Source organism: Arvicola amphibius, chromosome 9, assembly GCF_903992535.2.
Source record: "Arvicola amphibius chromosome 9, mArvAmp1.2, whole genome shotgun sequence".
NCBI classification, from domain to species: domain Eukaryota; kingdom Metazoa; phylum Chordata; class Mammalia; order Rodentia; family Cricetidae; genus Arvicola; species Arvicola amphibius.
Window position 1 is genome coordinate 125,154,801 of NC_052055.2, and position 13,665 is coordinate 125,168,465.

General features: G+C 46.8%; 2 protein-coding genes across 2 annotated transcripts in view; one reads left to right on the forward strand and one right to left on the reverse strand.

Annotated features, from left to right (window-relative positions):
• LOC119822312 (E3 ubiquitin-protein ligase TRIM39) overlaps positions 1 to 13,665 on the reverse strand; it is a 102,557-nt gene that overhangs the window by 34,131 nt on the left and 54,761 nt on the right. The gene's annotated exons all lie outside the window — the stretch shown is intronic.
• LOC119822615 (class I histocompatibility antigen, Gogo-A*0501 alpha chain-like) lies at positions 6,706 to 8,987 on the forward strand. Its single transcript, XM_038342049.1, has 5 exons — positions 6,706 to 6,778; positions 7,006 to 7,275; positions 7,520 to 7,795; positions 8,331 to 8,606; positions 8,731 to 8,987. Exons 1-5 carry the CDS (start codon positions 6,706 to 6,708, stop codon positions 8,985 to 8,987), a joined length of 1,152 nt encoding a protein of 383 aa, XP_038197977.1.

Sequence of the window (13,665 nt, forward strand, 5' to 3'; positions counted from 1 at the left end):
TTCTATGATCCAGTCCAAGGCAAGGCTCCTCTGTCCCATCCTGTAAAGGAAAGAACAAGAAATAAATTCACATCGGGGTCCGTGAGTGGAGATACTCTGCGGAGCCCATCACTTGCTCAAACTGCCTCAGTCCTGAGAATCAGGACAACCCAGAACATCACCCTATGACTCTGCCCCTGTCCCACAGGCCCTGCAGGGGCAAATCTGTGTAAAGCTGTGACCGAAGCCTCTGTATCCCTGCATTGGTCTTGCCTGGGAAAAAGCAAAACATGACCTGATCAAATCAGATAGGAGATGGGACTAATGGAGGGGTAATAGCAGTCTTCCCAAATCTCCGGGATCAGGCCCCATGTTTGTACTATCGGCCTGAACAGAGGTTCCTCATGTTTGACCTTTGTGAGAATCCAGGTCGGAAGCAGATTCATGGGAAGTTCAGAGTGCCCCCCCCCACACAACTGTTATCTCTCAGAATTTTCCAGAAGTGTAACTGCAAACCCAGGGAAGGATGAGGAAATACAATGCAATGTTGTACATGGAGAGGAGTAACTGACCTCTCGCGTGTCTGTTACCGGCAGGGACCGTCTCCATAACTCTGCTGGGAGTCTGAGCTCTATTATCTGCAACGTACATCATTTTCTATGTGCTTTACAAGGGAGTAAATCTCTGTACGCAGGCCCCGGCTGAGTGAGCACTTAGGTGTGGATATCTCTCTCATCTTATGGGTCAGGGCGTGTACATAGCTCCGGCTTAAAATCCCCAGAGAGACAAGATCTCAGACTCTGCCCCTTCCTTATCTTTATTCCTCCTCTTCCACATCAGACGTGATAAATCTTGTTGCCTTGCTGTCTGTAGTCCAGGAGGTCGGGTCCTCCTTCAGGGTGCCACATCTGTGACCAGGGTAGGTAACTGTCGGTACCCTCAGGGACAGCGCCCTTTGTGCCCAAGTCACAGCCGTGTGCATTCTTTAGGTTGTAATATCCTGGTCCTGCCGTTGTGGTCAGATTTGCTGCCAGTTAACACCTTACACAAAATCAGACTCACCTCCACGCAACTGCCCCAAGACCTTTTTGACCCTAAAGTGCACCCAAAACTGGGTCTGGTCACCAAGTCCCTCCAGGTTCCAGAGTCTCCACAGGTCAGTTTGTTGGGGACTCTCCCTTAGGTAAGGGGCGACTTGCCTCTGTCAGGACATGGAGTGAACCAGGGTCACTCACCCACAGAACTCTGGTTATAGAAGCTGAGCAATTTCCTCAATTTTTCTTTGAAACCTTGTATGATTTCTAGGGCTTGCTGTGTCTGTTTTCCCTAACACTCCTTCTCCACTATGGGCCCCAGTGGCGTGGTCCTGTTTCTGTGGAATCTCACAAATTGAGTGTCATCCACACAGCAGCAACAGAAGGCCATCACACAGAAACTATATTAATTACAACAATGTTTGACCAATGGCTCAAGCGTATCCCCAGCTTGCTCTTACATTTTAAATTAACCCGTTTATATTAATCTATGTGTTGCCATGAGGTTGTGGCTTACCAGTAATGTTCAGCAGTTCTGTCCTTGGGCAACAACATGGCATCTCCTTGACTCCACCTACTCTCTATATATATCTCTGTTCAGATTTCCCAGCTGGCTTTACTCTGCTAAGCCATTGGCCAAAACAGTTTTATTCATCCACAAACAAAAACTACACATATACAGAAGGACATTCCACATCAATTTTGTACATGTTTTTAACCATCTTTGTATACCAATTAATCACCTACAAAGGCAGGAAAGTGCAAAACCGCATATACATTCTTCCTTCAAGCAGGAAGTATGAGGCTGTAGCTCAGCGAAATCGAGTACAGCCAGGGATGGAGGGGACCCAGCCTTGCCTCCGCTGTAACAGGAATGAGAGCAGGGAAAAGACACAGGACCGTGCAGCTCCCAGGCTCAGGGCTCAGGGCTGGACCAAGCTCCTCACTTTTACATACTGTGCTGACAGGAGACAGCCACTTGGGCACAGTCAGATGCCAGCTGCAGAAAACAAAGTCAGAAAGCAAACTCTTCAAGACAGTAGGAAAGGAGAAGCTAGCAGCAATCTTAGATGGGTCAGTCCCTGGCATGGACCTCATGGTGGCTGTGCTGCTTGACTTTGCGAATCACAATTCTCCAGCTCCCTTTCGCTTCCATTTTTAATGACTCTCGCTATGATGCCTTTCCCTTTGGGAAGTTTTGTGCAGACTTTAGTGAAGTAAGTGTGTAACAATGGTAGTGTTAATCCCAATGGCTAGACTCAAAGTACTACCACGATTTGAGCCAAATTTGAGGCAACCTTGATTTTTGTTGGGATACACCCAAGAGCTGGCCAGTGACTGCCTTCTAAGTTGGGTTAACTAGAGCAGCCCCAAATCCACTTCTTGGGCCCCATTTAAGGAGTAGTTTTGCAGAAGGGAAACCGTGGAGCAATAAGAAAATAAAAAAAAAAAAAAACCTTAAAAATCATGTGATCACCCACCACGTGATTAGGAGGGGTCAGAGAGGGTCAGGGTATTCTGGAGTCTTTAATCCCAGCTCTCTGGAGGCAAAGACAGGTGGATCTCTGAGTTTGAGGCCAGCCTGGTCTACAGAGTGAGTTCCAGGGCAGGTTCCAAAGCTACCCAGTCTGGGAGGAAAAAAAACCCAACAACCCACAACAACAACAACAACAACAAATAAACAAACAAACAAATGACAAAAAATCAAGAACAAATCAAGTTCATGGGTTGGGGAAGGTCAGCTCCCAGGAAACAGAACTACTCAACGCTCACAGTAAGTAGTAACTTGTTTTTAAAAATACAGCATACTGGCTCCTGTCTTTAAAATGAAGTCAGGCAGGTTCCTCATCAGCCTCTTTAAACACAATAATTCTTTGGAAAAATTCCTTCCACTGTGGCACCATGTAGCATGATAACTCTGCCTACTCCCACACGTGTTAACACCAAGTTGCTGGAAAACTTAGGTAAGTAACACACAGTTGATATGTGATAACCACTATTGATGAACTCCTAAGGTCGTCTACTCAGGCTCACACTCTCATTTGTCTGGCTTTGTCTTTGCTCACTTTTAAAGTTTAGCTATTGGGATAAACTAAGCCATACCAGAAGCTGAAGTAATGGAGCATCTAACCCCCCCAAGAAAGCCCCTTTCTCAAGGCCAGGCATTTAGACAAGTCCTCAGTTCCTCAGGGGTTTGAAGAAAGTTCCTGCTTGCTACAAAGAGAGACAAATTCTTAACTCTCGCGAGAGGAACTTGTGGCTGGCGCCTAAACACTCCTCAAGGTTAACACTAGCTACCTCAACTCCCATCCTCAATCCACACCCCAGCTCACACCATCTAACCCCGAGTTTTAAAGGTGTATTCTTTTCTCCACCCTCAGATCTTGTCTATCTTCTGACTCCACACACCCTCTGTACTTGAGGACCCCGCTTCACTGTAGCAGACAGAGGCCGGATGGTGAGAGATCGCTGTGCCTCAGGTCCCCTGGTGCTTATTAATCTACCACATCTATGTCTGGCATATTGGGCTCACTTCATCCACACAGACTGAACGGCATGTCAGGACACTTCTCAAAAACAAAATGCCTAAATGAACAATATCTGTCTGAAGTTGGAACCCTGCCGCACCTGCCACACACAGTGGATGGAACTCATCTTCCTCCTCACCCTGTGGGGATTTTTTTTTTTTTTTGCAATGAAAGACCTGGATAAATCCAGACCCCCCCAGCAGGAAAAAGCAGAGCCAAAAATCTAAGCAGGGAGAAAAGAATCAAAAATCTAGGATTAGCCGGTTCAGTGACTTTGTTTCAGAACTAGCTGAAGATAAAGTTAGATTGTAATCTTGAGTATAATCTTGAGAAACAGGGAGTTGCCCCCTTGTGATCATCACTAGTATTTTTGGAATTTTCTGTGACACCCTCTCAACCCCTTTCGGATTACTGGGCTGTGGTTTCTTCCTATAAAAACCACTTCTCCCTGTCACTCGGGGTCGAACTCCTCCCCTGTGTGGGCTATGAGTCACGGCCCCAGTGCACTGGTACCTGTCAATAAACCTCGCGTGATTGCAGCAAGGACCATCTCTCGTGAGTTACGGGGGGGGGGGGTCGTGTTATCCGGAGACTTGAGGGAGAGTTTCCTCACACTGGGGGTCTTTCAGCAACATACTTAACAACTCTATGCTGCTTCTGCTTAAATATAAAATGTGACCAATTATTTCCCCTCTCAGTCCTCCTGCAGCCCACTACAGCTATCATAAACTCTAAGCTCTCAGGAGAACATTACCATTTTGAAGGCGTTTGAATCCCTTACCATAAACTTTAACCACTTTAAATGCTTACAGATTTCTCTGGTGAAATTTATGATAATATTAACAAGTGAGATTTGATAAAATCTATTTAAATGCATGAACACTGAAAGACTGATGAACTTAGCCAATAATATTCTCCTTTTAATTTAATTAATTAATTAATTTTGTTTTCAGACAGGGGTTCTCTGGTAACAGCTCTAGCTGTCCTGGAACTAGCTCTTGTAGACCAGGCTGGCCTTGAACTCACAGAGACCAGCCTGCCTCTGCCTCCCAAGTGCTGGGATTAAAGACGTGAGCCACCACTGCTCAGCTAATATTCTCCCTTTTAAAATTAAAGTGTAATAACATAACATCCACTCATCAAGACTCTCCTATGAGCTGGGCAGTGGTGGCGCACACCTTTAATCCCAGCACTCAGGAGACAGAGGCAGGCGGATGGATCTCTGTGAGTTCAAGGCCAGCCTGGTCTACAAGAGCTAGTTCCAGGACAGGCTCCAAAGCTACAGAGAAACCCTGTCTCCAAAAACAAAAAAACAAACAAAAAAGACTTTCCTATATTTGTGAATGTAGCATACTGTTAAAGATTCAATGATATTTCAGATTACTGAATATAGGTAACCTGTAGGAACCTGCTCCTGCAAGGTCAGCTAGGGTCTCTGGATAGGGGATCCTCGAGTACAAAGATAAGTCAGAAGAAGACAGGATAGAATCAGGAGGTCTGTCTGGTCATGCTGAAGCAGCCAAACAGCCCAGAGTTTATTTCAGAGCTTGCCTATATCCAAGAACAGAACAAAGCACAGCACAAACGGTCAGTCAGTATCTAATCACAAGACCATTCCTGTCCTTGAGTGAGCAGCCTCCTCTCCAACAGGTGCTTGCTGCTTGGAAGCAGCCTCAATTTCTATCTTGATGTTCCTGAGGTTTGTTGTCAGCAGTATACTGTCTGTTACATAGAGTGTTCTTTTCTCACGGGCTAAATCAGAAGTCTTTCACAGCCCTCAGGGTTATAAGAAAAAGTAGAGCAGGCAAGCTTGAACTCAAATGACTTCTTTTTTAATATTTATTTATTTATTATGTGTACAATATTCTGTCTGCGTGTATGCCTGAAGGCCAGAAGAGGGCACTAGACCTCATTACAGATGGTTGTGAGCCACCATGTGGTTGCTGGGAATTGAACTCAGGACCTTTGGAAGAGCAAGCGGTGCTCTTAACCACTGCGCCATCTCTCCAGCCCTCAAATGACTTCTTGAAGCCAGAAATGACTCCAGATGGAAACTGAGTCACACGTGGGCTCCCACAGTAGCCCCTGTGTCAACCTAGTGAGTTGTCAAAGGTAAAAATGTACATTTAAATTACTGTGGTGGCCCAGCCTTTCAATCTCAGCCCTCAAGGGGGCAGAGGCACCGGGATCCTCACCCCACCCCCAAACAAAAGTAAAATCACCTGAAGATGCTAATAAAAATCTTCCCCCTCCCTCTGACTGGGGTGGCTACACTCTTAAGATCACCAAAGTCGGAATCCTGAAAGTCTGGGAGTGCACAATGGCCTGTGTGTCCCACTCTATGGTGTCTACCGCCCTCTGCTGGCTGGAACTGATAACTGCAGCCCAACTTTCACAAACACATCAGCATACAAGCATATACATACATGTGTGTGTGTGTGCGTGTGTGTGTATATATATATATATATAGAATAAAAAATGAATCTGAAGGTATTTTTCCTGTGTATTTCTGTGAAGCTGCCTTGCCTGCACTGAACATAAAACTAAAAGGTTAAAGAGAAGAACCCAAAGGACCAGTAGTAAGAAAGACAAGGATAAGGACAGACAGACATGAAAATAAACATCTATTATTTCCACCATATCATTGTATTTCAGAAAATAGCTCTTCCTTTTTAAAAAAAAACATTCTGCTTACATGCGCTCTATCATTAATGCACTCAATGAAGCAAGTGTTCCAAAATCTCCTGTTCCTTACGTGGTGAGCATAGACTGATATAATCCACACAAGCGTGAGTACCTTTGAGGGCCAATCAACTTCCAAGACTCTATAAACATCTTGACATGTGAGTGATCGAGAACTGATGACTCCATGGCTTCTGAACTGGACTCAGAAGTATCCTGTGGCCAGGACGAGGGCAACAAAGATCAGGGTGAGCAACCTGTCCCCAGACACCGCTCCCAGGATGCTAGGTCAGAGAGCTGGAACTGAGCCAGGAAAGCAGGGCCCAGGAGATTCCTCTGCCAGGAGTTCACCTTTCCGTGACCCAATCTCACTGCTTTACTACCACTGGGGAATTCTTAGAGAAGCCAATCAGCCTCATCCATATCAAGATTATAAAACCAACACAAACTAGCAGGGACTCGGTGTCCAGGCTCCAGGCAGGATGAAAACATTTGTTCCCGAGGCTCTCCTCCTGCTGCTGGCAGCCACCCTGGCTCTGACCAGGCATCCAGAGGGTGAGTGTGGGTGTCAGGAGGGAAAGGACCTAACCTGGGAAACAAAAGGACTCCACCCCCAAGGGTGCCACACGGGGGAAGTCTGTCTCTTTCTTACCCAACCCACAACCTTCCGTTCCCTTTCCCATTTTGCATCCTGGCCCCTGATCTGCTTTTCTCAGGCCTGGGTGCAGAGCAGCACAGGGTCCTAGGTAGGGGGCTGAGATCTCAAGGCCCACTGCCTCTAGGGTCACACTCGATGTACTATTTCCAAACTCTCCTCACCTGGCCTGGCCTCATGGAGACTCAGTTCGTCATGGTTGCCTTTGTGGATGACATGCGGTTTGAAAGATTCAACAGCAGGGCACAGCCTCCCAGGAGGGAGCACTGTGCGCTGTGGGTGGATCAGCAGAGGCCAGAGTATTGGGACGGGAGGACACAGCTGACCCTGGAACAAAGCCAAATGTTCAGAGAAACGCTGAAGGAAATGCTCCACGTCTACCAACTTAGTGAAACTGGTGAGTGAGCCCAGAGCAGAAATCCCATATTTCACGCTCCCCATGGGGTGGCCCCAGTGTGTCATGTTTGAGATTTACCCCAGTGAAATGTGACCCATGGAGACCAGGCTGAAGAGGGACGCCGACCTGGTTTTAAGTCCAAATCTGGTCATGTAGAAAGGCCATAAGGGAGGGACCAAGCCACTGCAGGGCCCCACCACGGAACCTGGCCTGTGGCAGTGGCTGAGAATGAGGGTTTGGCCAGGATATCACACAATCCAGAATCTGTATGGCTGTGATTTGCTGTCTGGATCATACTCCAGTCACGGACAATATGAATTAACCTTCAATGGCCACGATTACATCGTCCTGAACGAGGACCTCAGAACCTGGACCTCCAAGGGCAAGGCAGCTGAGATGCTCAGGCGTAAGTGGGAGGAGTCAGACTTTGCACAAGCAGTCAAGACTTACTTGGAGAAGGAATGCCTGAAGCTGCTCCTCACACAGCTGGACTATGGGAAGGAGATTTTGCTGAGAACAGGTAAGGACAGATACCGCCCCATCTGCTCTGAGACAGGAGGCCCTGTCCCTTGAGGATTTCTCCTCAGCAGGGAGCAGCTGGGATACTAACTCAGTCTTGCATCACTGGGGAAAGAGTGTCATGGGTTTCCTAATTCAACAAGAGAGAGGGACTCTCTAGAGAACTATGCCTTCTCTCAGGGCAGTTCAATCTGTCAGTTAACAGCATTTCCCTTCCTTATCTGCGTTGCAAATCATGACCTCTCTCAAGCCTGTTCCCTGCCCATGTACTTTGGAGGTCTGTCCCCATCAGTCAGAACCAGAAGTCCATATTCTTAGAATGAGATCTGGAGTCTCCTGCTCTGTCTGCACTGGCTCATGCTGATTGAAACTTTCCAAGGAATAAATTACCCCATCCTTATCCTGAGATTAGGCTGATGTGTGGTCCCTGCATCTCTCCTTCAATCTCCCTTCCATTCAAAGCAAGGTTACAAGAACATTGATGGATCCCCAGAAAGAATGCAAAATGACTGAATTTTCCAGTTTGTTCCCCTCAGATATCCCACAAGTACATGTGACTCGTAAGATCATAGCGAATGGGAAAATCACCCTGAGGTGCTTGGCCCTGAACTTCTACCCTGCTGAGATCACCCTGACCTGGCAGAGGGATGGGAGCAACCAGACTCTGGATATAGAGCTGGTGGACACCAGGCCTGCAGGGGATGGAACCTTCCAGAAGTGGGCGGCTGTGGTGGTGCCTTCTGGGGAGGAGCAGAGATACACATGCCATGTGCACCACGAGGGGCTGCCTGAGCCCCTCACCCTGAGATGGGGTAAGGACTGGGAGTGAGCGCAGAGCCTATCACACAGAGAGTGGGAGGTTTAGGGAGAACTGGGACAGGGTCACGGATGACCTGGAGGTCAGAGGCCTCCCTGACCCTTCCATTCTTCTGTCAGAGCCTCCTCAGCCCTCGGTCCCCATCATGCCAATTGTTACCGGCCTGGTCCTTGGAGCTGTGCTGATGGGAGCTGCGGTGACTTTTCTGATGTGGAAGAGGAGGAGTAAAGGTAAGAGAAGGGCAGGGTCTGGGTTCATGTCTCTGTGGGTTTATCTAGCCCAAGCTGAGAGTGTTCCTTGCCACATGAGAGCCAAGTTTCACCCACACAGCTGCTCATTCTGTTTCGTGCTGATGCTGACACGAACTCCAGTGTGAACCATAAGGAAATAATGAACAGATTCATCCCTGCAGTGGTAGAGGAGGCAGAGACCTGGTCCTCAGCTCTCAGAGGTCAGATGGGAAGGTCCCTACTTAGGACAGATACACGGGAGTCCAGTTAGTCTCCTGAAAGTGCAGTCTTCCATCATATTTCCTGATCTTTCCCAGTACTGGAGACTTCCCTGAGATAAGACCAGGAGCTTCCTCTAGGCCCTCTAGATCCTGATGCTAGCACGAACTCTAATAAAAGGGATCATTCCCAGGAGGTAAAAGCTGAGGCAGCTGTGTTCAGACTTGTCAGTCATTATAGTGGGAGCTCGTGCCTGAGACACCCATGGCAGTATAGACAGGAGCCAATGGAGGGTGTCAGCCAGCCCACACCTCCTCATTTACTTCATCTCCAGAGGCTTCCGTCTGCTCCTGTTTCCCTTTCCCCTGGGAGGTAAAGTTCTAGGATGTCCAGCTTTCGGCTACAGCTTTAAAAAGTGACACCCTCAAGGGCTGGTGTGGGACAGGGAGAAGTCAGAGGAAAGACCCCTGGGGCCTGGGGACTCTAGGGATTTGAGGCCGTTTGTGTGTGCGATGGGCTGTTCAGAATATCACCTTGATATTCAGACACTGATCTGAATTTCTTCCTTGGTCTTTTCTTCTATAGGATAAGACAGCTTGACTGAGACTAACAGAATTTGTTCTGGTTTCTCCTCCCACTCTGGCCTCAAGACCTCATGCCTTCTCTTTCTGTATGTGACAAAGGCTATGTGTCTGTTTCCTCTGAGCAAAATGTAAGCGGGTGTTGAGATCAGCCAAGCCTTGAGCAATAGCAAGTCCCGTCCCCAACCTGACCTTCAACAGGGGCAGGACTGGGAAACCCCAGGGGCCAATCACGCTTCTGTTTTCAATGAGCTACGACTTCAAGCTTCTATTTTTTTTTTAAAGGTTTCTCTGTGTATCCCTGTGTCCTCTGGAAAGAGCTCTGTAGACCAGGCTGACCTTGAACTCACTGAGATCTCTCATCTCTCAGTCCAGAGTGCTGAGATAAAAGGTGTGAGCCACCACCACCAAGTGCTTCTGTCTTTAATTAAGCATTTTTTTTATGGTTGTGGGTGATTGATTAGTGTCCCAAAGATGAGTGAAGGGTGAGGGAGAAAATAAAGGCTCGGAATCTTGTGGAATTCACGCGTGCTGTGCTAAGTCTATTGCCTAGCGGGACAGTTGGAAATGGTGTGGCGTCGTGTGGCCTGGGCTGTGCGCAGTTGTTTCTCAGAACACCCTGGGCTCTCACGCAGTCTCTTCCCACCTGGGTCATCTTTCCAGCTGCCTCCAAATGATCCCTCCGGTTAAAACAAACGGTGGTATTCCGGAACTCTGTCTTAATTAGGGCTCTGGCAACTCCTTCTCACAGGGTGGGGATGCTCTTTAGACACACGAATTCCCTTTAGGGACTCAGGACATTTTCCTTGTTCTGGTTTGTAAAATTTCCTACTTCGCTTTGCTAACATTTTCAGACGTGTCTGGTCATCACCCACCACTCCAGACAGCTGTTACTGACGAGGACTGTGGCTGAGTGCCCTGTTCTTGTTTCCGGCATCTACAGGGAATGTGGCTGCTGCCATTCTCCCCAGGGTCACCCCCACTTTCTGACAGCAACAGAGGTGTGTCTTTCATTGTCCTACGAGGCCCATGGACCCCCGACTCCAGGAATCTCCATAGTAGGGTCATCTGATGTCTTAGGGTCAAAGCCTGGTTCCTGACAGGTATGATAGGCTAAAATTGACCATCACAGTAGGGTAATTGAACACAAGTACAGTGAAAAGGGCAGAGAAAGGATTTTATTAAATGCGGCCCCCGTGGGAAGAGGCACAAACAGGTCCAGTGACTCACTCTGAGTCCCCAGGGCTCATCTCTCTGTCCTGACATGAGTTTCAGGTCTACATACAGGGAAAGAGGACTCCCCCACCCTCTTTTGCTCTTCAATTTCCCTATTTTACTTTACTAATAAACCAGAGATTCCTGGACATCACTCACCTCTTCTGACAACAGCTACCTAATTCCCTCAGTTTAACCCTGGAGATTCTTTCCGATTGCACCTGTGTGCCCTCCTCTACCATGGGTTTCTTATCCTTCAGCTCCTGGTTTCCCCACCCTTACCTGCAGCGTGCTGGCATTACAAGTGTGTGCCTTGACATACAAGCCCTCTGAGAAGCCGTAAACTATGTCTACTTATCTATGTCTGTATGAGATGTCAGGTATTTAGCAAGTGATTTACAGGTAGGAAGTGTACAATTACTATGTGAATTTTTATTGTGGTTATTGTTGTATTGAGACATGATTTCATGTAGGTTAGGATGGCCTTGATATCCTAATATTTATGCCTCTACTTTTTTTTTCTTTTTTCTTTTTTTGGTTTTTCGAGACAGGGTTCCTCTGCAGCTTTTTTAGAGCCTGTCCTGGAACTAGCTCTTGTAGACCAGGCTGGCCTCGAACTCACAGAGATCCGCCTGCCTCTGCCTCCCGAGTGCTGGGATTAAAAACGTGCTCCACCACCGCCTGGCTTATGCCTCTACTTTTGAAGTGCTGGGATTAGGGGCGTGAACCGCCATGTCCTGTTCCAATGTGTGCATTTTGTAAATATACTCTTAGCAAACAACTTTTAGTTAAAAAAATAGTCTTTAAACAGCTTCATGAGTAGCATTAATCTCCATTTCATGGAATCCTTTTCTATTTGAAGGAGTCAATGGCAAAAATTTAGAATTGCTTGCACTGGGAATGATGTGGACAGTGGTTCATGATAATTTCCCAGAAACTCATTTACATCAGCAGTTCTAGACGCTATCCACAGGGACTGAACGGCATATACCAGGAAACTGCATGCAAAGAAACTCCATAAACAAAAAGTACTTGTCCAAAATAGAGACCTTGCAACTACTAGTCTACCAGTAAGGTAGTCAGAATTTTTTTTCCACCGCCAGCCCCAAATAAAGACATGGAGACTTATTATTAATTATGAGAATGAGGCCTTAGCTTTAGCCTCGTCCCACTAGCTTTTATAACTTAAATTAACCCATTTATACTAGTCTATGCTTTGCCTCCTGGCTTTTAACTTTTCTTTCATTCTGTATGTCTAACTCCCTCGGTGTCTCATTGGTGTGTGTGTCTCTCTCTTTAAGCCTAGAATCATCCCTAGATTCTTTCTTTTTCTTGGAAGTCCTGCCTATCTCTCCTGCCTACCAATTGGCCACTCAGCTTGCATTATTATTTTTTATTACAACTTTTATTGCTTATTACACCAATCACAACAACACATCTTCACACAGTGTACAAATTTCCCACAACAAACAAAATGTTGTACAAAGGACCAACCAGTAAGACAGGGATCAGGGTAAGCCATTGTCCCCAGACACTGCCCCTGGGATACAGGGCCCCAGAGTTGAGTCTTAGGTGGGAGAGTGGGACCCCAGAGATGCAGCTCTCAGGACTCACCTTCCTGCCACCAGTCTCTGTCACTCCCACAGAGAATTCTAGGAAAGGCCGGCAGCCTCCCTGAAGTAAGGCTTATATAAGAAATGGGACTTGTGCAAGCATGGGACCGTGGCACATCAGGTCTCCTAGCCCATGACCTCCACCAGATCTCTCTGCCTGCCTATCTTGACTTCTCCTCTCCACATGGAGAAAATGACACGCTAGAAAACTTCACAAAAGAAAGGCCCTATGCGAACACTATTGGTCCAAAGTGGAGACCCTGCAGCCCCTGACACACACAGTGGATAGAGCTTTTCTTCTTGTTCACCCTGTAGTTTTACAACATACTTCAGAAAGCTATGTTCTTTCTACTATAATATAAAATGTGATAAATTATTTCTCCTCTAAGCCCCTTTGCAGCCCACTACAGCAATGATAAACTCTAGGCTCTCAGTAGACCATTACCAGTGTGAGAACATTTGATGTCCTCACCATAAACTTAACCACTTCTGAATGCTTACAGTGTTTTTATTTTTGTGTGTGTGAGAAATTGTTGCCAATACTTACAACTGAGGTTTGATAAAATTTATTGAAATGTACGAGCACCAAAATGCCTCTAAACTTGGTCAACAGTACATTTGAAAGTAATATTCCATCAACACAACATCCACTCAATGAACAAGACTCTCCAATGACATGGATGCAGAAAACTATGAAGGATTCAATGATGTTTAGAGTTCCAGTACGTAGGTAGCACCCACGTCAACCTAGTGAAATATCTAAGATAGAAATCTCCAACTAAATTATGTGGTGACTCATGCTTCTATCTCGGTACTCGGGGTGGGGGGGGGCGGAGGCATGTGGATGTCTTGCATTCTGAGCCAGGCTCTAAAAAAATACCCCACCCCCACCCTGTGTCTGGAGAGGTGGCTACACAGTGTAGATCCCTTGCTTCTCTTGAAGAGGACCAGAGTTGGAGTCCCAGAAGTTTGGCTGCTCTCAACCTCCTGAGTACCCTGCTCCAAAGATTGCAGCACCCTCCTCTGCCTCACGCCAAAATTTCACACAGGCATAGACACACACAAACAAACACATGAAAAGAAAATAAAAAGAAATCTTAAAAACACTCTTTCTGTATATTCTGTGAAGCTGCATTTCCTACACTGCACATAAAACTAAAAGGTCAAAGGGAGAATCAAAGGAACTGTAGGGGGAA

Bases quoted from the DNA above. Each gene is read 5' to 3' on its own strand.
- LOC119822615 (XM_038342049.1), top strand. From the start codon at position 6,706: ATGAAAACATTTGTTCCCGAGGCTCTCCTCCTGCTGCTGGCAGCCACC. The intron at 7,276-7,519 runs GTGAGTGAGCCC...GGGTTTGGCCAG, and splicing joins CTACCAACTTAGTGAAACTG to GATATCACACAATCCAGAAT. The intron at 8,607-8,730 runs GTAAGGACTGGG...TTCTTCTGTCAG, and splicing joins GCCCCTCACCCTGAGATGGG to AGCCTCCTCAGCCCTCGGTC.